This window comes from Vidua chalybeata, chromosome 1 (assembly GCF_026979565.1).
Source record: "Vidua chalybeata isolate OUT-0048 chromosome 1, bVidCha1 merged haplotype, whole genome shotgun sequence".
Classification (NCBI taxonomy): domain Eukaryota; kingdom Metazoa; phylum Chordata; class Aves; order Passeriformes; family Viduidae; genus Vidua; species Vidua chalybeata.
In genome coordinates, this window is record NC_071530.1 from 15466336 (window position 1) to 15490020 (window position 23685).

The 23685-nt window shown below is 41.1% G+C and overlaps 1 protein-coding gene across 1 annotated transcript; it reads left to right on the plus strand.

Moving 5' to 3' along the window:
- Nucleotides 1-2234: 2234 nt before the first annotated feature.
- Nucleotides 2235-22317, plus strand: MAP3K8 (mitogen-activated protein kinase kinase kinase 8). The gene is made up of 9 exons (XM_053946136.1): nt 2235-2309; nt 5380-5506; nt 6394-6754; nt 9837-10001; nt 11462-11723; nt 14294-14400; nt 18399-18551; nt 19176-19422; nt 20897-22317. Exons 2-9 carry the CDS (start codon nt 5472-5474, stop codon nt 21028-21030), a joined length of 1464 nt encoding a protein of 487 aa, XP_053802111.1. The 5' UTR covers nt 2235-2309; nt 5380-5471; the 3' UTR covers nt 21031-22317.
- The last annotated feature ends 1368 nt before the right edge of the window (nt 22318-23685 follow it).

Sequence of the window (23685 nt, forward strand, 5' to 3'; positions counted from 1 at the left end):
CTTGTGGCTGGCTAAGTTAGATCTCTATTGCTAAAATAAAGTTTTATTTTTATTTTTAATTTGGCTGGATCATTTTTCATTTATAACAGATTGGATATTAGGAAGAATTTATTCACAGAAGGAGGGATTAGACATTGTAATGGAGATTAGACATTGTAATGGGTGCCAGGGAGATGGTGGAGTCAATGTCCCTGGAGGTATTTAAGGAAATACTGGACATGGCACTCAGTGCCATGGTCTAGTTGACATGGTAGTGCTTGCTTATGATCTCAGAGGTCTTTTCCAACCTAACTGATTTTGTGATTCTGTTTGTCTGGTCCTGGGCCAGGGCTGTGAAGGCAGAGATACTGCAGTGACGGCAGCATGTGGGATCAGAAATGAGGTGGTTGGGGCAGAGAGCTGCAGGGCACCCAGCAAGCAGTCATTGGTCTGCAGCATGGTTCCCCAGGCATGTATTGAAGAAAATGTATGTTTCTTTGGTTTTTAAAAACATTAATGTAAAACTTGTGGGCACATCTGTAGTGTATGTTAGAGCACTTTGTGTGTTAGTAGGTCTTCAGTGCAGTGCTGTATATACTCATGGCAGCCTCCCAGTAAGTCAGGGTCTGTAAGTAATTGCTATGACCTAATTATTTTGGTTTTGTATTCTAGGATATCATTAAGACAAAGAGTAGATTGCTTTTAAAATAGAACATTTCAGTTTATATCCTACTTATGCATGCCAGGGAGTACAAACTTGTGTTTCCTTCATCTCTCCATGGCGAGTTTCCTCTGGAATCCTAAGACTTGTCCTGCCTAAATTCATTGATGTGGAGAGAAGACCTCCTCCCCTTTCCCTCTTTGAAGTTGGTGTAAAAATAAAAAAGGGTTTCATTAAAATTAATTGTGGGTTTGGAAAAACTAATAGCGCAAGCAAGTTCCTGAAAGAGGATACCCAAAGTACCCTAGCGTGAGAGCTGCTGCACGTTAAGGATGTGTTACTCACCCTCCTTAACCTCCCACTTTCAAGGTGCTGCCAATTCCACCCTCTCCTTGGTCTGGCTTCTCCTATAGCTTAATTTATTCTTCAGTCCTTCCTCTCTTTTTTCTTTCTATAATCATCTTCAGCTTTCTTGTCTTTTTTTTCCACAGTTTGTATTTTTTTTTTTTTTAGCAAATGCACTGGGTGGTGCAATTGAACAAGGTCAAACTCAACAAAGAATACACTTCTTTCCTTATGGAGGCTTGCCAATGTATTTAACATCTGTATAGTCTGGGAAAGAAACTGTGTATGAGCAAAGGTTAACCCTGCTAGCAGAGTTCCATATACATAGTTATGATGCTAAGGAAAAGAAAATCCTATAGTGAGTCTAAACCCTTGCACATTTCAGAATGTCATTTGTGACATACTTTGGACAATTGTTAATGTCCCAGGAGAGGTAGCAAACATAAAACATTTAAACAAGGGAGTATCAGGGTATCTTGATAATATATTTATATTTAAACGGGGTATCTTGATAATATAAAGAGAAAAGGAGTTGTATGAACTACTAATAAACACTGAAGCCTAAGGTGAATGTTTGTCCTGAAACTTTATAATGATGGTTTTGCCATTGACTTCAGTAAGCAAATAGTCATTACACTGCAAATAATGAACCGAAAATCCATCTTGGGTCTTTTGGCACCTTGAGACAGATTCAACTCAGCAGCTTAGTGCTGTGGCAGCTGGTTTTGTTAAAGATGCTACTTGTCTCCTTAAAAACAACTGGCTGAAGAGGAGCTATTGGGCAGCACAGTTTTGCAATAATTACTTCCTTATGGATAAGAAATAAAAAGTAGTCGTACCCAATTTTAGCAATTACCCAACTCACACAAGTGTGTCCCGGAGTATTTTAATACTACTGCCACTAACAAAATTCTTCACGTTGTTGTCCTAAATTCCACCCGCGTGTCAGCCGAAGTTTAATTCAGATAATGTTTAAACTCGTAGGACGCTGGTGGACGCCCTCTAGGTGCGCACGGAAACATGAGGTGGCAGGAAAGGGGTTTCCCGATGCCACCGCCGGGGACAAGCCATTGTCGCCGGGCGATGCCACGGCCGGAGCAGGAGGCGGTCGCTGCCCGGGCTTGAGGCAGGGCAGCCTTGCTCTTGCCGGGAAACCGAAATAGAAACCGGCGCAGGGGCCGCCCAGGTCCCCCGCCCTCGGCCAGGGGCGGGCGGTGCTACCTGCGCCCTTCCCCGCCCGCGGGAGCGCCCCGCGGGAGCCGGCGGAGCGGAGCGGAGCGGGCTGCGGGCGGACGGGCAGCGCGGCTCTCCCGGCGCCCCGCGGGTGAGCGGGGACGGGGCGGGCAGGGCAGGGGGAGCCCTGGCGGGATGGAGCGGAGCGGGACGGGGCTGCGCTGCCGGGCGCAGGCGGCTCGGGTTCCCGGCTGCCCTCGGCCTCCCGAGCTGCGTCGTGTGCCGGTGGAGCCGCCGGGGCTGCGGCACCTGCGCTGTCCCTGGGGCTGCAGGGCAGGAAGGGGCTGGGGCTGGGCTCTGCTGCTGCCAGCGCTGGGAGAGTCGCGGGTTTTCTTATTCCAAGAGAATATGTGAAATGGTGTCGAAGTTGAAATTGTTGATATTTCTTGTTCCTTAACAGTAGAAGTTTTTTTTTCAGAGGGATTGTGTTTTTCAAGTTCTGTCCATAAGTTTTCTTAAAAGTAAATAAGGACTTTTTTTTTTCATTTCTAGTGGGCAGTCACTTGTCACTTAGACCAGAAAATTGTTCTCTAGAAGCAGCACAAGAGATCTTTATTATGGGTGTATGATTGTGTTGAGCCAGGCTATGCAGTTTGTGGCTAGCTTTTTGGGGGGGGCAAGGGCTGTTGAGGTTTCTTGTCTATGTGGTCTTGGTTTTTAAATTTTATTTTTATTGTAGATTTTGTTCATTTTTTTCCGTCGTTGATCCTTGACACACAAAAAGTGTCACAGGGGCTCAGAAGTCTGGTATCCAGTTACTCTTATTTAATATGATGGATAGAAGAGTGGTCTCTGGCAGCACACTTCTTAGGCAAAAGGGGTTGAAAAGCTACACAGAGAATAGAGAAATAAACCTTTGGCTTACAAATTACTCATGTGATGATGTTGAAATATTGGCAAAACTGGAGAAAGAGACTTGTGCTTTAGCAACCAACTTAAGTGTTTGCATGCAGTTTTATTTTTCCACTACAGGTAAGCCCAGTTTTTTAGCTGAGAATATAAGTAAAGCATACTTAGTGATGTCATTTCTTCATGAATCTAGATTACGTAGGATAACTTAGAATACTACATGAGTGCCCACCACTGATACTAGTACAGGATTTTAGGGATAAATAGAAGGAATTAATTCCCCATTGGAAAATGGACCTTTTTTTTCTTGTCTGTAGGGGAAGTATAGTACTAAATTGCTGCATAATTTAAAAAAAATCAGCTTTTATAGTCTAGACACTGCTTTTATTGTGTAATCATTTAGTAATTAGAATTCGCTAGATATAGGGAAAGATAAAATCATTTAGGTTGGAAAAGACCTGTAAAATTATCAAGTCCAACCCAGCACTATCAAGCCCACCTCTAAACTGTGTCACATCTACATGTATGTCTTTTAAATCTGCCCTGGGATGGTGATTTCACCCAGGAACAGGGCAGCCTGTTCCAGTGTTTGACAACTCTTTCAGTGAAGAAATTTTTCCTAATATCCAACCTCTCCTGGCACAACTTGAAGCCAATTCACCTTGTCCCATCATTTGTTATTTGAGATAAGAGACCAGCTCCTGCCTTACTACCTCTTCCTTTCAGGTAGTTGTAAAGGTGAAGGGTTTGCAGCTTTTCTCAAGCACTAAAAGAAATGAGAATATGCAGGTTATAGCCACTTCATGTTATTTAGAACATTTTGGGTAATAGTGAAACTGCCAAGAGTATTATTAGTATTGTGCTCTAGTTTGGGAACATTCTGAGGAACGAAGCAGAGCTGGCACTTCCAGAAAGCTTCATTTGGTCTAATCTGTACAGCTGCATGAAAATGCTGTCAGAGAGTAAATTAGTTTAACTGTGCTACATATTTGTCTTTATCCACAAAAGACCAGAGCATCTAGAGGCTCATGTTTTTCTTCAGGAAGTCCCTCAGGACTAGTTTGTAACTTTACATGACTTTACACATGAAGTCTCTTGGTTCCTTTTATGACAGCACTGTTTCTTTCCTTTTGACCCACACTAATTCAGCAGAAACTCTCCCCCCCAAAAAAAAAAACAAAAAAAAAAAGAATCCCAAAAACCAACAAACCAATGAATAGAAGTCCTGCTCTGGGGAAAAATAGAAATCTCATTTCTATTAAAAAGTAACCACGTTCAGGCTTTGTTAACAGCCTATAGCTTGGTCATGGAGCAAGTTGAGGTGAGTTAGGGCTAGAAGACACAGCATCTTTTCCTTTTTGTGATCTCTCTGAGCACCCAGGATACAAAGCCTGGGGCCTCCCCAGTCAAGTAGTGCTAGTGACCACAAAGTTTCCAGCCTGGCTGCCCTGATGCTGGGGGTGTGGGTTGATTAGGGCTGGATGAACTGGTGTAGAGTGCTGGTGAAAGTCACTGTGTCTGCCTTGGAGAATGGGACCATCACTCACAGGGTTTGGGTCTGAGTTTGAAAAGGAACAGGCACTCTGGTTGCCTTTTCTGATGCTGCATCTGCTGTCCTGTCCTGCCTTTTGAATTTTCAGCACGTGGTCTGACTTCTTTGCCAACTCAGACACGTCATTTTACTTGGTTTTCTTCACATTAGAGCTGACGTAAATACTCTTAACCCATGAGAAATATGTGCCACAAAGCTTCTACGTCCTTGTGGTGAGGGTAAGAAAGATAGTGATCATAACCAGAAACTGTGCCTGGGCAAACACATTGCTCCATGGCCTCAGGGGACCGAGTCTGCTGCTTGGCCTTGAGATAAGGTTTTGTTTGCTGCTTTTCGGTTTTTTGGGTTGGTTTTTTTTTTTTTTTTTTTGCCTAGTTGTTATCTTTTGCCCAAAATAGATGGTGCAGTGGATTACGATAAAAGGAAGTGAGAGCTCTCTAAAGAGGGCATGCTGTAGTCAGTTCTGCTAAAGGAAAAGGAGGTCCTACTCTTTGCTTAAGCAAGCATGAGACAGAGAGAATAAAACTCAGGACCTAACCATGGAAAAACTATTTTTCACTACTACTTGGAAATCTGGATGATACAGCAGCTTGATTCTTTCTTGAGTTGTCATCTTTTTCTGCAGAAAAATCCCCTTTTATCTTAGCCTTGTGATTACTAACTCTTCTTTCCATGAAGCAAATAATCTATATGAGTACAAACCAGTCCTTCTGCTTGAGCTGGTATGCAATGGCTTTATTTGTTTTGCTTTTTTTAATAGACTGCCACAGAACACTGTGAAATTATCATCAGTGGTAAATACGGGTTCAGAAAAACGTGATGACTTCAGGGATTCTATTGAGACGTTTTTAAATGGTTTTGAGTGATGTAATCAGGTTAAATACAAGGTAAGTGCTCTTGGCATTTATGTGTTGGAAACTATTTGTGTTAGTTTTTTAATGACTGACCATGCATACGTTTTAACTTGAATAAGTAACTCTCTGGAATAGAAAGGGACTTTCTGGGAAGTTGAACCCAGCTTGCTGTAAATCCATTCCAGCAAAATAGTTGCAATAGTAACCTAAAATGTTCTTGTTAGGATTAATGGGAACAGAGCAAACTGTTGGAAACCACTTCAAAAGCTCATTGCTTTTATGATAGCTCAGTTTCTGGCTTTCTTCTGAAAGTCAGAGTGAAAATTTCAGTTCAAGTCTAGTTCTGATCAGTTAATTACAAAAAGAAATACGGATTTTTTATCTCAGGTGGTGACAGTTGTGCTTTGTACAATGGTACTAACAGATGCCTGTTACTAGTGGAATGACCTTGCTTTGTGACCTTTCCTTCTTTCTGGATACATCACATAAATTGTCAGTACAAACTTAGACATAAACTAATTGAAAATGTTAATAGCTCTCTTTGTCATTCTTTTCCAAACAATTAATTCCTTTGTTTGTATTGAGGGTGCTCCTTCATTTTTGCATATCTATCACAGTGGTATATTTTTACTGTACCTGTTCTCTTAGGGAAAGCTTTATCATAAAAAATTCTGAGACTGAGTGACAGGGGAGGTTAACTAGTTACTTCTAAATAAATTTCACTAGCAAATACTTCTCCATTTTGTCTTCACCCAGGCTCCTAATTATGATTTTCTTCATAATACAAGTTATTAATGTTAAATCTGTATAATGAGGAGCTGCTGATCACTTCTGATAACTCCTTTTCATTCTTACTTTGCTAAAATAAATTTAGGTAGGTGAAAAGTGTTTTCAAGTTTGTTTCTTTTTTTTTTTTCCAGGAGTGATTTTGCAAAGTGGACAGTAATGGAGTATATGAGCACGGATAGTGATAGCAAAGAGGAGATTGACTTGTTGCTAGCTGATCTAAATATGTCTGAGGTGATAGCCATAATGGAAAACCATTATCCAGGTGAAGACATGGCAGTCTATGAAGACAGCTTAATTACCATGTGTGAAGAGGCAAATCAAAATGATGAAGGTGCAGAATCATTACTGTTTTGTGAAGGGGAGGTCTCTTTGATGTCCTCCGTCAAATACGGGACTGTGGAAGACCTGCTTGCTTTTGCAAATCAGGTGTCTAACACTGCAAAACAATTTAAAGGATGCAGACAACAGGAATCTGGAATACTCTTGAATATGGTACGTACATCTGTTTTCCTTTTACTTGGCATTTCATAGACCGTAGAAATTAGAAGTTTTTAATGATTCTAAATAAAGCTCAGTTCCAGAAGTTACAGGTTATGGTTTCCTGTGGAACCCTGGGGCTGGAAGGGGTCTCTGAGCCTATCTAGTCTAGCCCCTGCAGTCTCAGGCAGCTATGGAGAAAGGTCTTTTTATTCAGAAGGATCCACTCTGTTATTTCCTAGTATCCCTGGAGGTTAGAAAACATTTCCCAGTATTGAATACAAACTTGAGACAAGCAGTCAAAAAACTAAATCTACAATTCATTTTGTCCTTTCAGTACTTAAATGGGGCTTATAAAATCTAGTACTTGCATAAAAAAGAGGGAGAGTGATTTTTTTAGAAGGGTGTGTAGTGATAGGACAAGGAGGAATGATTTTAAACTAAAAGTGTAGAGATTTCTTTACTCTGAGGGTGGTAAGACTCTGGAACAGACTGTTCAGAGAAATTGTGGATACCCCATCCCTAGAAATTATCAAAGCAAGGCTGGATGGGCCCTGAGCAACCTGACCTAGTGGGTGACATTCCTTCCCATAGTAGGAGAGTTACAGCTAGAAGTTCTTTAAGATCCCTTCTAACCAAAGCCTATCTATGATTCTATGAACTATGTTGGTTTACAGGTCCAGGAGACAGTAAGAGTCTTCTAGTGCCTTGTGTTCATGCAGTAAAACGTTCATTATGCAAACTCCCAAAAATAAAGATCTAGGAATTAATGATACAGTTCCTAAATTTGCTCTATCTGCACAAAATGTCAGTTGTAGTAATGTAAGGAGAAAAAGCACATACTATCAAGTGTGATTTTAAGAGTTACAATATTATGTAATATCTCACACTGCTAAATTCAAGTATATAGATGTGTTGTTTCGAGATGTTATTATTTTCCCTAAAATTGTGTGTTCTACAAGCATCTCTGGATATTAGTCTGGATCATTAAACTTTTGTTTAAGATCAGTTGCTCTGGAAATAATCAGTGTTGCAATGGAATTCTATTCATGCATGTTGGTGTTGCTGCTGTATTTTCTTAAGATGCTCTACATCTATCATGTTAAATATCCCGTATATCATGTATTTTATATGTGAACACTGGTTGCTGGAGGCCTGCTGGTTACTCAGGTGCGAAATACCACAGGGTATTGCTTTACTCTGATTTGGAGGGAGCATTGCACTATTGCAAAACCATCACTTTTCAACTCTGTTCCATTGAAATGACACTTAGTAATATTAAATGTTTCCTATGCTTAGGATAGACACTGTTCTACATACTCATGGTTGTTTTGCTTGCATATTGCTTCTACAGTTGCATACAATTGGTATGAACCCAGTACTTAGGTGCACGTGATCCCATTATGCAACTGGGGGTTGGAGGCAGGGTATTACCTGTGCGTGCATTCAGCAGGGGCATTGCTCTGCAAATATCTACAGCATTTTGCTTAGGGTCAGGACTGTTTCTGACTGCCTGGTGACCCTCACTGGCTGCACCGTGGCTTGCATCACAAAGGGTCTTGAAGTGCACAAGCTGGATTTTTTTTAGTTAAAACTGAACTGAAAGATGCAGCCACAGACAAATGTTCACAGGCTCAGGCTAGGAACTAGTCCTAAAAGCCTCCTGAAAACATGAGTAGTGTGGTGGTCATCGCAGTCTTGCTCTCCAAATCAACTCTGCTTAGCGTCTCTCCAGGATAAGGTGTAACCCATATGGATTAGTCTCAACCCTTTGAAATGCAGAAGTAGGCAAGCAAGATGTACAGATTGTTAGACATGTACAGATTGCTTTACCCTAGCTCTAATAAGTAGAGCGAAGGCTTGTTCTCTCTATCCTAAGCAGAATACTTTTTATTGAAGGACAGCCCCCCCATGCCCCCTTGGCTAAAGGCTAAGAATTTATCCTCCCCAGATTTAGGAACTTAGAAGAATTAATTTATTTCTTGTAGGTACAAATCACAAATGACAATTTTAGCAGTCAAGAAGGTACTTTCCTAATTGAAAAGCATGAAGGTAGATTAAGAATGAAAGATTATATGTTACAACTTAAATAGAAATCTAAGCCAAATAATATTCCTGATATGCTGTTATCTTAAAAAGAATAGCTGAAGAGCTGAGTATTTGAGGCCCTGTGACAGACATGAAATGATAAATATCCTTGATGTGATTTTACATCTCTTCAAGAATCTTGATAAAGTACCAATAAGGAGATTAATGATATTGCAGATACTAGCTGAAATAATTAGAAGCATATTCATAGGAAATATTATTAATTTTGTAGCTGAGAGACTCAAGAAGCAACATCAGGGATCAAGCAGTACTCACATGGCTGTAGTTAGGCGTTTGGTCTCTCTCTGTCACGTGCAGAGGGAGGGAACTGTTTGGGAGAAAGATTTAGAGCAAGATGCTGACTTAGGTGCTCTGAATCCCCTCCTTGCCTAGCTGGTGATACAGAAGAAGCAAAGCTCCCAACATTACCCACCTAGAGGAGGCAATGTTACTCCCACTCTTCTTTTTTAAACTATGGTATAAAACTAGAGGAAAGTGTCTGGTAAAATCAAGGCAGACTTCTTTGACCTTTTACTAACAGCAGAAACTCCAATACAAGATGGGAAATTAAACTCCTAGCAGTATATGTGATATTAGGAAATGCTGAAACTCTTGCTCACATTGTATAAGATAACCTATGAGTAACAGGTATGTGGCATAACAAGTTAACAGATTACAGGAAGGACAAACATGTGCAGGTAAATCTAATAACAAGAGGTAGGTAATTTCATTAACCCAGCTGCTGTTGTTGTTGTTTCAAGACAATTAATTGCAACTTACACTTCATAAGTTAGTCACTGGAGAGAAACGTGGATGCCTGGGCTGTGAATGAATGCCACACCTCACATGCTGTTCCCATTTGGTGTTACTAAATAAAGACTGCTAAGCACATCATGTGCATCATACACATAAGTGATATGGGTTTTTTTCCACTATATGTATAAAATTAATTAGACTTGAAGTAGTTTTAACTTCACTGTGGGTTTTTGTTGTTTATTTAACTCCACAGATCACACCCAAGAACGGGCGCTATCAAATTGACTCAGATGTGCTCCTGTTTCCATGGAAGTTGACTTACAGGAATATTGGTTCTGATTTTATTCCTCGGGGAGCTTTTGGGAAAGTGTACTTAGCCCAAGATAGAGAAACCAAGAAACGAATGGCATGCAAATTGGTATGTTAGTTCAGTAGTTTTATCTCTGAGCAAATATTGTATGACATACTACTTATGGTGTATTTTCAAATATGTCTGCATCAAATTCCACTGTTGGCTGATGATCGTCTTGGTTTTGTTTGCCTAAACAAGGTGGGGAAAATGTACACTTCTGTTAGCATCTTTAAATTTTTTTTGCTCTAAAGCTGCAAATATTTCAGCATTTCGAAAGTATCTTGAAGTCTGTGGATCTGGCACATTGTCTGTTGTGCAGAGTGGATTTTCTGCTTGTCCTGCTGGAGTAAAATATCTGTGTGAGATCCTGTCCCTGCTGAAAGGGGTAGTAAAAGCCTGCTGCTGCAGAAGTTTTAGGCTGTTGTCCTTTAACTGAAGTGCTCAGACTTCAGTTTTCTTTACTCCAGTGCATTAAAGTCCCTGAGAACTCAGTATTTGCAACTCTTAGTGTGTTTTGGGCACTGGTGGGGTTAAGGTTGTGAGATGCCTCAAAAGAACTGCTGAGCACTGTCCTACTTTCATGCAAGCTAACATTTTCTTTCAGCTGTGCCTTTTAACATACTATTTTGAATTGAGCAGTAAATATTCAGGGCCAGTAAAAGCTCAGTTGGGACATTGTTCTCTATCCCCCAGCTCCTGAATAAGTACCTGTATTAATTCTGTGTGTGAAAGAGTTGGGCAGGCAGCTGTGTGCCCTTCCCCTGCAGCCTGTGTGTCCACGTGGGGACAGATTGTTAGCTGCTCCTGCATAACCCACTGCAGAATTAAAGTATCCTAATATTTCTGAAAATACAAACAGTATTTCTCATTGAAATAAATGAGCCTCTTATTTGGTTGAGAGACACGAGTCCAAGGGAAGAAAATGGAAGAGAGCAGTAGTAGCTTTTCTGTGTGTAAGCAAACACTGCTTTTATTGTCTCAGCAATCTGCCACAGTACTTTTTAAAGAAATGTCGTGCTGCTGGCGCTCCCTTCAAAGCAGCTTTCATTTCTTGTAAGCCATAAACCAGTGCTGATAAGGACTGAATTGAGGTCAGTAATGGGCCTGAGCACTGCAAGCACTGATCCACCTGTCAGGTGGGTGTGTAGTTCTGGTAGTGCCAATGAGTGGAAAAAGCAGTGGGAATTTTATCTCCTTCACCAGGAAGTTTGCCTAAAGCTTTTGCGTAATCATTGGATTTTGACGGGAATAACTCTTGCTACATTGCTTTTTCTGGATCATTGCATTTTTTATTTGGGCATGATTCCAAAATATCTCTCAGCTTTTGACAGGATGTCTCTCAGCTGCAAAGGCAGCAAAGTCACAAGAGCAAAGTAAAGCTCAGTATTTTAACAAGTGAATACAAGTGTTATACTTCCTTCTTTTCTGTTAATCTATAGGATAATTAGTGTCCATAGATAACACATGGATAACTTGGATAACTTGTTTTTGTTATGGATAACTGTGGTTTTGTTTCAATGTCCTAGGTCCCAGTGGAACAGTTCAAACCATCAGATGTTGAAATACAGGCATGTTTCCGTCATGAAAACATTGCTGAATTATATGGCGCTATTTTGTGGGATGAGACAATCCATCTCTTCATGGAAGCTGGAGAGGGAGGATCTGTCATGGAAAAGCTGGAGAGCTGTGGTCCTATGAGAGAGTTTGAAATAATTTGGGTGACAAAGCATATTCTGAAAGGACTTGACTTTCTTCACTCAAAGAGGATTATCCACCATGATATCAAACGTACGTCTGTGTGATTCCTTGGGCTGCTTTCTGGTCCTGGCCGGGCTGGGGCCCTGCTGGAGTCCCTGGGGCTGAGCTGGGGCACATAGCCTTACATCTCTGAGTGGGAGGGATGGATAATGCTTAACAAATGGCAAGGTCAGGTTCTGGAGGTAATAGTTACTTACACTATTTATTAATTCGCTCCAGCAGAGAGGGTAATTAGAAAGTCATGGATCCTATGGCATTCATGAGCAACTCAATTTAAATAAAAAACTAAAGAGTGAAGTTATCAGTCTGTGTTCAGCCAGAAGTTTCCTGCTTTTAATACAAATTCATCCTGAATGTTTCCATGCTCACCTTCAACTTGCACCTTCTTTTAGGTTTTACATTTCTACGCAGTGTTCCTCAGTTTGAGACACTTTGGAAGTAAATACATAATTTGTGCTGTTTTTTTCCTTTGAACAAGCACAGCAAATTTCAATATATGTTTGCTTAAAAAACTCTGGATATTAACATCTATAAATAATCAAACATATTGATGTTAAGTCCAAATTAAATACTGGTATTGAAATGCTTTAAAATTCAATTTTAATGTGTTGCATTTAAATTAGTATTAAATGCTGGTTTTCCCAGTACCACCTTGGCCCGCAGATGAGTAAACTCTGTGAGTTTATTTAGCTAAACGTGAGGGTTTAAAGTAGAAATAGTCAGACTGAAGCATTAAAATAATTCATAGAAGTGAACTGTTGGGAATTGCTAAATTTTTATCTCAGTTTTGCATTTTTGATTTTTGGGGTTTTTAAATTTAGTATGGGTCAGTACTTTAGATGTAAGCCTTTGAGATTCTGACAGCTACAAAACTGCTTATATTTTCCCTTTATTTTCCTTTCTCATTTTTAGTAAGAGTCTTTCCTATGGGCTTATTTTAATTGGCAGTAACAAAGACATTATTTAAACAATGTAAAAACTAAACCAGCCCAAAGCCTGCTCCATCTAGGTACTGAATAGGAGATCCAGCCCATTGTGGTGTGTTTTGCTTTTTCCAGCCTTTCCCTGTGTTGGTGGATGCAGGGCAGATGATGAGGCAGAGGTTGGCTGGGGCAGATGTGGTTGCCCAGAGGTGCCTGGGTGAGCCCTGACCGTGCTTCTGCCTGTTTGGTGCCAGGGAGAGCTGGGTGCTCCAGGCCTGAGGTGGAGCCCTGCCCACTGCCTGGCAAGGCACTCTCCATGCAGGGAGCAGTGGGTGTTTTCCCTCCCCACGTGGAATCAATAGAAAAGACTCTTTCCCAAAATCTCTGATTTCTTCCTCACTCCATCTACTGCTTTTGAGCTGCAATTGAATCTGTTCTGCTGATACAGAAGATGGGGATTTTATTGAGAGTAAAAAATGCCTGAGCAAGGAAGGGGAGGAGGACATTCTGGTTCTTGTGAGGTGTTCATGCTGCCACTCGTTTTAACCCTTGTTTGGAAGCAGTTAAACCTGAATCAGGCTGTTTGGTCGGGGGAGCTTCAGTCCAAAATCAGCTGCAGCTGAGGCTGGCTATGGTCCCAGGCAGGAAGCAGATCCTGTGGCAGTGTGGCCCTTTGGATGATCTATTATGGGGTGTTTAAAATCCATATCTTCAAAGTTATCCCTAAAATGACAGATTTACGTAGTCTATAGCGCTGGTAAGGAGGCAGCTGTGTGAAGCATTGCTCCAGAAATCAGTACTGCTGAAATCAAGTCTGCCCTCCCACTGGGTGGTCATGGTAGGCACTGTCAAGACAGAAAATGTCCCACAGTTTCCTGTAAGGGAAATGTATTTCTGTTGTGTAACTTGGAGACTTCATTTTACCACATCTTCTGAAACAGCAAACAAGAATTTCTCAAGGCTCACACCAAGCACTACATTATTAAATATTTGAGCAGAAGTACAGCTGCAAACAAAGTCTCTGAGTACAAAGTTGTGCCTTAGGCAGAGTTTTATGAAGGAAAGTAAATTAAGCTCCTAGATACTGCTGCAGTTCTGAGGGAATTTGAAATGCTCAGTCTTCTATTATTTTTACAGCCATTGTTTGTCCTTTGCTGTCATGCTGAGCTGCCCTCACAGACCAGTGCAGGTGACTGGTGTGGCTGCTGCTGGTTACTCTCTGTTTCTGTCTTCACTTAAATTGTTACTCTAGAAAAACCTCTTGGTGAGCAACAGTTGTGCTGTTTATAGCCAGAGCTGCACAGCAAGATCTGCACCTTGGAGACCTGTGAACATCTTCAGAGCACTGTGCTGTGATGCCTACCAGTCTTCTGCCTTCTTCCTCTACCCTCAGCTGTATTCTCTCATTGCCTTTTTTTTTTTTAATTTTAAGAGAAGAAAATAACAAAACATTGGTTCTTTTACATAAACCAGACCAGTTTGATTTTTAAGATACAATTTAAAATTGAACCAAATCATTACCAGACCTATTTTGGCTAGAAGGATATTGGCTGTAGAGAGTGGTTGTGCTAATCTCTCCCCCTTTTCAGGCTAGCATCTGAATGAAACAGGAGTGTTGTAAAATAAATACCAAACGTGCCAGACGCTTAAATGATGTAATTTTTGGTTTTCTTTTAGCAAGCAACATTGTCTTTATGTCAACTAAGGCTGTTTTGGTGGATTTTGGCCTAAGTGTTCAAATGACTGAAGACATTTACTATCCCAAAGATCTTAGAGGAACAGAGGTAAGAAGCTGAAGGGACAAAAGCCCTTATATTGTATTAGTCCTATGGTTGTGGTGTTTAGGCTCAAATTTGAAGCAGGAGAGTTAGAAGCATGGGTAAAATAGTTACTGTAAAACCTATAAAAACTTACAAACATTAATAGAGTCTCAATTATATTTTTATTTTCAACTTGCTGAATGGAACGCTTTGAAAGCCATGTCACTTTCTCTGCAGTCTCATATGTTAGCAATTGTTCACTGAGGTCAAACAGTGCTCTGAGGAGGGCTGCTTGCAGTGTTTCAGCTGCTGATCAGAGACACTTCAAACAGGAATTTGTTCTTTGCTCTAGCAAAGATTTCCCCTGAGATACTCACTATGGACTGGGGTGACCTGTTCAACACCGTACTTGGATTCCTCCCTTCAAAACCACAGAAATTACAGATGTCTGGGTTTCATCTCTTAGCCCTTGTAAGCTCTGTTCTCCATCTACATGTAACCCTTGGGTTCTTCAGAGGTTGTGCATGGCACTCTTTACCAGAGTTCATGATACTCTGGTAAAATTGCTTAGATGTTACAGTGATGGAGGTGGGGTCCTTTTAAATGGTCCCAGTGATTTTGAGATTCTGCGCACCACTTGGGTGCACTGCATTCCTGCTGAGGTGTTTCCAGGGCTGGAGTTTTGGCAAACAACCAAGCAGTAACAATTAGCTTGGACAGCTGCTGCAGATGTGGCATTTGTGCTCTCTGTTGCTGGAGGAGATTCTTTACAGGAAATGCTTTAGCTGAGGTGTTGGCACTTACACTTTTAATAGTCTTCCACGTGTGTAAAGAGGAAATCCCTTTGTAACTGACAAAAACCATTTCACTTTTTAGAAGGGGAGGATAAATCAAGATTTCACAGAAGGTCAGATTTGTTTGTTTATTTTTTTTCAAGATAATTGAGAAAACACTTGAATATTTGTTTTCAGTGTCTTTCTAGTCAGGGCAGTTAAGAGCTTAAAATGCTTGCTGAACTGGAAGCAGCATGCTTTCTGGCACTTCATGCATGAGCTTTGTGGGGTTTTTACTTTGGTTTGGGGCTTTTTGTTGTTCAAATGGGTTTTGTGTGCTGTTAATAAGAACAGTGGTGCATATGAGTTGGTAGGGTATTTCCCAGTGATGGAGATGTGTGTAAACAGGCTATTGCCATGATTGTGGAGCAGACTAGTGAGGATCCACTTCTGGGTCTTGAAGGATAGGCCAAGGTTGTGTTAATAAGAGCAAGTGAAAAGTGAAAACACTTCAGTGTTTGCCAAGTGAAAACCACTTAGTTCTTCATTTAATAGGAGGAAAATTCCATGCACTTTAACGCCTGCAGTCCTCTCCTCAGAAAGCTGATAATCCCCCTAACCCTGAAATATGTCCATGTTTGGTGTTTGCTGTCTCAGGGGAGCAGCAATGGCTGCAACATTGCAGCCACAGGTGAGGTTGGAGAGACAGCACTGGGAAAGGAGATTTTCAGATACCAGTGAAAGACTTACAGGCTAATGTTTCTGATGCTACTATAGGTTTTTCTGCTCACAGTCTTCATTCTGGGCATCTTCCTTTCCACAATGCCTAATCCTGTCACCCACAAATGCTCTCTGTAGTCTGGTTTCTTGATGTTTTTTTTTTTTTTTTCAAACTAAGATCTTAACTCTCCAAAGTCCTCTTGAGTTTTGCACCCTGTATTATGTAGCCTTAAGAAGTGGTGCAGTTGTCCTGCTGTTCCTGCATGTAATTGTGCAACCCCTGGTTGGGGCTCTGTCACTGCCACGCAGCATTGTGCCTGTGAGCTTGCTGTTTCTCTATCTGATATTGGCAGGGACTTCTGTCCTTGAGGGAAGTGGCAGGTGGAGTAACCTTTGTCCTGTGCATATTCTCTGGGAGTTAGGATTTTTATTCCCTTCTATAGCACAGGAATCTGAACGTAGTGAATCTTCTTTGTGTTTATAAAAATGAGTAGTTACAATTCTGGGCAACAGGGTTGAAAGATAGTTAAATTTTGTTTAGATGGTATAGTGTGAAAAAAAACTGGTGTTCCTGCTTTTGTGTACAAGTCATGCAGAACATTAAACTGTGGTTGTTATGAAACTGCTCTGCAGGAAATACTTTTTCTAGGCAGTCGCTACGCTTTCTGTTTGCTTCTGTCATTTGTTAAAATATGTAAGCTTCAGTTACAACCATTTGAGGGTAAAAAGTTGTCTGCTAAAGTTTATTGAGTGTGGAAGGTATGATTCATTTTCAGGAATGCTAAATTAAAACTAGCACAGTATGAAGAAAGGACTGGTTTTTTGCTGGGCTGTGACTGGTCTGACTAGCAGGCAAGTGCCAGCCCACCAGTCAGAAGGAATGAGAATGGGAAGTTATTAATGGCTTGAGCTGTCTGCTTTGGTGACAATAGACTCTTAGACCAGTCTGAAATCAGAGCTTTGGAGCTCATTTTTGATTTTTTGTCACTGTGCAAAGTTCATCTTGACCATTTTCTCACCTTAACTGCAGACAGGACCTTGTGCCAGCATTCTTTTTTTGAAGGCAGATGCTTTTTGTTTATGCAGATTTCACTCAAGTTGCACTCTATTTGCCAAAGACTTCTTTTTACAAAATTAGAACTTCTTTTCTCCTTACGAGACTTAAAGGTGGAGGATGCAGATGCACTGATTCTCTCTTAGCCCTGAGGAAAGCAATGGATAAGTCAGTAGCAGCTGCAGATACCTGCTGAGTCTTTGCACACACTTCCAGTCACAAGTTCTATTTGCAGACAGGGAATGTAATTTACTGGGAAGTTTTCCTTGGATTTTGGTGAGCCCTACAGCTGTTCTCAATCTCTGGTAATAAGCAGTCAAACCATGTGGTGGTGACTTAACTTCCTGCCCTTGTGTCAGTTAATGGCTTTTAATGTGATTCTTTGTGTCAGGATGACTTGAGCTAATTAAAGTTTGTTTGAATCCTTTAGAGGGAAATTGGGTGAGGGAAAAGTAGGAACCAGAAGCAAATATGGTAGCTTGCCAACCCGGTGGGCTGTGGGCTGTGTCATGTGGTGTTGAAACCTGCTCCCCAGGCCAGTGGCAGTGGCAGAGCTGTGCAGGGTGTGCCTCCTGCATCCTGCCTGTCTGGTTCTCCTCCAGCTGCACTCTGAGCTGCTCGTTGCTGGCAGGAGCTTCCAAGATCCTTCTTGAGACTCTTGGCAAATTCAAATGTTTCAGTGAAATGTTTGGATGGAAACAATTTTGGTTTCTATCAAGAAAGATTAGAATTTTTGGTTTGGAAAAAGGTTAGAAGAGGGATTCTTGTCTTCATAGCTGCTCTGGGGGTAATCTAGTGGAAAGGGCACCTAATTTTTAATTTATGCATTGCCTAGACTTGGCTTGTTCCTCATCATCCCATTTCTCAGGATAATGCTTCAATGTGCAGGTCAGTGGATAAGAAGGAGGAGGTAAGAAGAGTAAAGAAGACAGGAAGGTATATATCTGTCAGTTCTGCTGAGAAGGGCTCTGTAGTATTCTGTGTAAAAGGGATCGAGGGGAGGACTCCTACCCCCATCTGGGTGGCTGTCAGTACAGTTCACCCTCTCTCTTTAGCTCATGCCCAACCATTGCTCAAGCAGAAAGGAGCAGTTCCAGCAGTGCCCCACAAAACAAACTGGCAATTCAGGCACCTCCTTTTGCTGTGGAGGGATGAGGCTACTGCTACTCATCTGAACAAGGCAGAGCCGTGGCTTGAACCTCAGCCTCTCACAGCTCAGCCAAAGCCCATAGCCACTGACCTGTGGCCTGTCTGAGGAGGGCAAGCCTGGAATATGAGTTTGTCCAGGTACTGTCTCTTTGGCTGTACTCTCATGCAGAACAGAACAATCTTATTTCCCAAATGGTGCTTGCAGGTACACTACTATGCATCCCTTCAGAGCGGGGTTTCCAGGATCACAAAATGTCATTAAGTCATCTTTGGTTGTTGTTTTCCCCTGTTGAGTAATCTCTTATTTTTTAAACTATTTTTCACAGATTTACATGAGCCCTGAAGTTATCCTTTGCAGAGGCCACACAACAAAAGCAGACATCTACAGCATGGGAGCTACTATCATTCACATGCAAACGGGCATCCCGCCCTGGGTGAACAGATACCCTCGTTCTGCATATCCCTCCTACCTCTATATTGTAAGTGTCCTTAGCAGAGCCAGCTCAGTATCGCTTGGAGGGTTTCCTGTACTTTTGTTGGGAAAGCTCCAGTCATATAAAAACTATCAAAATATTTGTCAGAGAGATGATATCATCCTTTTTGCTTCAGGGGTGGGAAGGGAGGGAGGGAAGAAGTGAGATTTGATCTCTTAGGAAAAGACAGAGACTGGGCTGGAGTTGTCTCTGTGATTTGTGTTTCAATTAACAGGCCTTGGGTTTACTGGAAGGACAGGGTTAGATCAGTGTGAGACTTGATTGAAACAAGCCCATCTGTCTTCCTTAGAAGTTGCAGATAAAAACTGGAGCCTGGCAGATTTGATTCTCTGACTCTTCCAGTTTGGTATAGAAATCTGGTGAATTGGCATTGCACTGGATTTTAGGCTTACTTGAAGCTTCTTTGAGTTTTTAAATTTATTATAAAATATGGGGGTTTTTTAAGTGGATTTTGTGTAGTTACTTGTTCTCTTCTAGTTGATCAGGACTACTTAAGGAGGTGATGAGTCCTAATTGGGGAATTCCCAGACCACTCATGTGGTTATCTGTGACTTCCTCTTCCACTGTTTTTGGAATAACTGTTTCCATGGTCGTTTTTCATTCCAACAGATACACAAGCAAGCTCCCCCCTTAGAGGATATTGCTGAGGACTGCAGCACTTCCATGAGAGAATTGCTAGAAGCAGCTCTGGACAGGAATCCTAATCACAGGCTGTCTGCAGCAGACTTACTGAAACACGAGGCTCTACACCCACCCCCAGAAGAGCAGCCGCGGTGCCAGAGTCTGGACTCGGCGCTGTTTGAAAGGAAAAGGCTGCTCACGAGGAAGGATCTGCAGCTGCCAGAAAATATCACAGGTAATGGGATCAGGCTCACTTGCTGTGTACTTTGTGTCAAATCTTGAGTGGAATGAGTGGTAAGGAACCAACAAGACTCAAAGCACATCTGGAAAGTGACTGGTGAAAATCCCAATCAGATGAGATCAGACCCCGAGGTCATGAAGTGGTCTGTAAAATGCCCATTGACTTCAGTCGGGAGGAACCTAGCCTGACTTCTGCAGGCTCCGGAAGGATTGGCTCTTGGAAAAGCTGTGGCAATCATTCAGGGCACTTCATGAAGTACACGTTGTTGTCCCAAATGGACTCAATTTGCCACTGTACTGGAGATTTTTTATGGACACTCTTGATTTGTAAATAACTACCAAGTCCAACAACCACCAGCAAATCCAACACTTTTTGCCTTTTTAAGGAAAAACACACACACAAAACCGTAACTAATGTTGCTGAGTGTCAGGTGTAAAAGCCCTTTGTTTTAAAACCAAAAATGACTGTGGGACAGAATGCTGTTGCCCTTGTGCATTAGTAAGTGCTTAATGAAGGATAATACACAAACTAGGTAGGAAACAGCCCTTTCAAGCCCAAGCGAGATTTAGTGCCAACAATCTGCCAACAGGCTTCAGAATGTTTTTCTTCTACTTACCAAATACCTTAGGAGGGTTCTGAAAAAAGGGATTGAAAGACTCTTCCCAGATAAGTGGTTTATTTAATTGGGATAAATATTTCTAAAGATATCTGTGCAAAGTTTTGGGCACTGTAATGCATAATTGTAGCAACAAATTCACTGAAAAAATCAGTCACAGTTTTTGAATTTAGAATGGCATTGTACCTTCTGAATTTTGACTTGGGGGTGCATAATCCTTTGACCAGCTCAGACCATCTGAACCAGTTCTTTTGAAAATGAACAGACTATTGGACCATAAAGCTTGGACTTTATTATAGGTGCTTGAGTTTCCAAGAAACCCATTATACAAGTATTCAGGGGAATTCTGCCGTTGAAAACCCAATCTGTCTTTTCAGACCTTGATTTAAAAGGAATAAAAAATCTGAAACTGATGGTCCTGTATTCAGTCTCTATTGTCACACCCAGACAAAGATGATGTCCTGTGTTTAGATGAAAATTTCTCTATGAGGAAGCAGAATTCTCAGATGGCAGAAAGTTTGCACCAAACTCCTCTTTAGCGCTATAGCTCAGAGGATGAGAAAGCTCTGCCTAACTGTCCCAGCTGATGGAGACTTTTTTTTTAAGTAGTTGAACACACTTGCTGTTTGCAGTTGCAAACTGCTTCCCTTTCTTTGTCCTAGAGTTATGGGTTGGTTTATTAGATTTTATTTTATTTAAGGTTTGACTTATGTTGTACTTAAAAATTTTCTAAACCACAGATTAGTAAGATCAAATAATAGGCAAAATATTCCAGTAATACTGACAAATACAAAAATGAACTGATACAGCTATTTTTGCAGTAATTACATGGCTTCTCTGTTTTCTTTTTAGATTCCTCATTGTGTAATGGGAGCATGGAAGAGTCAGACCTGCTGAAGAGACAAAGATCACTCTACATAGACCTTGGAGCTCTAGCTGGTTACTTCAATATTGTTAGGGGACCACCAGCCTTAGAATATGACTGACTCAGTAACATTTTATGTTAATGAGTCAGAAATGGACCTCTACCTCTTAAAACTTGATTTTAAGACTTGGTTTTCTAATTTGTACATAAAACTATTGCCATTATAGGCTGTCAAATGTGAATAGTGTTTAATTGCACAGATGATTAAGCTAAACCCTTAGGGGCTCTGATAAGCTGATCCCAAGCAGTGATGTTTGTGTGTCTGCTGGTTGACCAACAAGAGGATGGCAAAAAGAACACTGCTGCTGGGAATGTCTTAATCCAGGATATCTTCCTGTGCTGGGCCTTGCACTTTTGTAAAACTTATAATATATGCTTGCAAATAATATCAGGAAAAAATATAATATAATATAATTTAGCATGTGGGCTGTAAGATTCAGTCTCTCTGAGTGTTACTTAGAAAAAACCTTCCTGCCACTCCCCACCCCCCAAAAAAGGGAAAAAAGAAGTCCTTGATTTAACCAGTTAAAGACTGGTTCAGTCTTGCTCTGTCTTTAAGACTTGGTCATTCTTGGTCTTTAAGACTTGGTCATCCTCTAGCCATTCTTAATGAAAATTAAGAATGTCTGTGGAGTCAGATTATCATTTGTTTGCAGATGTGTCTTAACTTTGCATCTTCCCTGGGCAGTGGGAGCTAAGAAGGAGGCTGTCCCCTTCTCTGTGGGTCAAGGGAATCTTTCTCTGGCAGTATCAGTTAGCTCTGGGATTTGCACAGCAAATTGGCCCTGACAAAGTATGACAGTGACTTCAACTCCTTCCTATGTTACAACTACTGCAAAGGTATCTATGATAGTTTTCAAGGGTAGATCAAATGTTATTCCCTATTGGTAACAGTAGGCAGGCTCCAAATTCTTGCTTTTTAATACTTTAAAATTGTACATGTGTATAATTGCTGTGAGTGCTACGGCTTGGAAAGTGTGTCATTAGTGACAAGCAGTGTTTATGTTCCTATGGAAATGGAATTATATTGTTCTTGCTGTGCCTCATACATTTGAAACATGATGTTTTGGATGATAGTAAAACTATGTAAACTGCATAGTTCTGTACATCCCATGGGATGAGAACGTAAACTTTTATAAAACTCTTTCTGATGCTTAGGATGACTCTTTATAAGTGTTTGTGTTAAATGGCATACTGTGTATGTTGTACACTGAATCTTTTCTGAAGCACAGTCTCTTTTTCATGTTTGTTGTTTAATGCTGCTCCTCTCTAACACATGAGCTTAAACAGATGATTTCTACTATGAAACTGATATGGTCAAATGAATAAATCCAGCTCAGTGCCTTGAGATGTGGTCATTCTTCCTTCATCTTCAAAAACAGCATGGGGCTGCAACTGCATTTGGGCCAAGACCCCCTACCATGGCCCAGGTACACTACAAGCATCATCCCACTTGTTGGGAAGTAGGGTGAAGGCAATTGATGATGGATTTTGGACTCTGGCAATAGATGGTGTTTCTAGCAAAATCTCCTTCTCACACCCCAACATTGCTTATGGACTGCCTGGATATTGCACAGTAGTTGTGTACAACATGGAGCACTTCATTCCTGATGTTAATTGCTGCAAAAAATGCTGTTGGGAACAACCCTCTTGCTCTAGTGCTTTGTGCAAAATCTCTAGATAACAAGTTGCTTGGAGGAGAGCTATGTGAGGAAGCCCTCTTAGTATTTATACTGACTGTAGTGATCAGGATATTCAGGGGTCAGACTTTCCCTGTGGCTGACTTAAAGAAAACATGACCTAATGGTTTGGATGGTCACCTTTGGTTTCAGAGACCTGTGTTCAATTTTATGCTCTTTTGCTGATAGCTTTTGATCTTTAAGGAGATTAATAGAATTAGTAGGAAGCAGCTTTTCAGGTAACTGGAGGTGGGCTTATAATCTCTCCCTCAGTTTCCCTTCTATAAAATTAAAGTGTTTATTTTCACCAGACAATGGCTAGGGGTTATGGAAATGTTCAAGTGCCTGTATACTTCAACAATGAGATCCATGTCAAAGTTGCAGCCTGCTAGTAGTCTTTTACCTTTGCTTTAAAAATGTTGCACTGACTTTTCTTCTATTTTTTTTTTTTCCTGTAAGGCCATTCTCTTTTCCCCCACCCAGTTAAATATTTTAGCGTGGAAATCTGCATATAGAGACACTTTAATATAGGCTTACTATTTCATATTTGGGTTTAGTTATGGCTGTTATATATCTTCTTACTAAGAAAGTAGTAAGTGACCAGGTTATCCAAAATAATTACAGTGTATGTATTGCCAGAGATAAGTAATAAGGTTTGGCTGAGTGAAGCAATAGCTCTTTATAGATCCACATGTCTGAGCAGTACGAAGGCTTCAGGATAATTATCACTTCAGAGGACTGGTATACAACCAACAAGCAGCTGTTCAGGTATGCTGAACACCAAGCATTGCTTCCAGCTCTGTCAGCTTTCTAATAGCTGGAGACTATTTCTCAGGTGAGCCTTAGACTGCAGCATAGCAGGAGTTTCTCTTTGAGCAACACATCACATCCTAAACATCCCACATCCCTCAAGCCTATCCCACAGTAGTGATCCCTGCATTGTGTAGGTCCACTTGTTTATACCAGCACCTGGGGAATGAGGTCAGGGAAATGAACTGGGTTAGAAATATCCTGGGTGGGGAAAGATTGCTCCTCTA

Bases quoted from the DNA above. Each gene is read 5' to 3' on its own strand.
- MAP3K8 (XM_053946136.1), top strand. From the start codon at position 5,472: ATGGTTTTGAGTGATGTAATCAGGTTAAATACAAG. The intron at 11,724-14,293 runs GTACGTCTGTGT...GTTTTCTTTTAG, and splicing joins TATCCACCATGATATCAAAC to CAAGCAACATTGTCTTTATG. The intron at 14,401-18,398 runs GTAAGAAGCTGA...TATTTTTCACAG, and splicing joins AAGATCTTAGAGGAACAGAG to ATTTACATGAGCCCTGAAGT.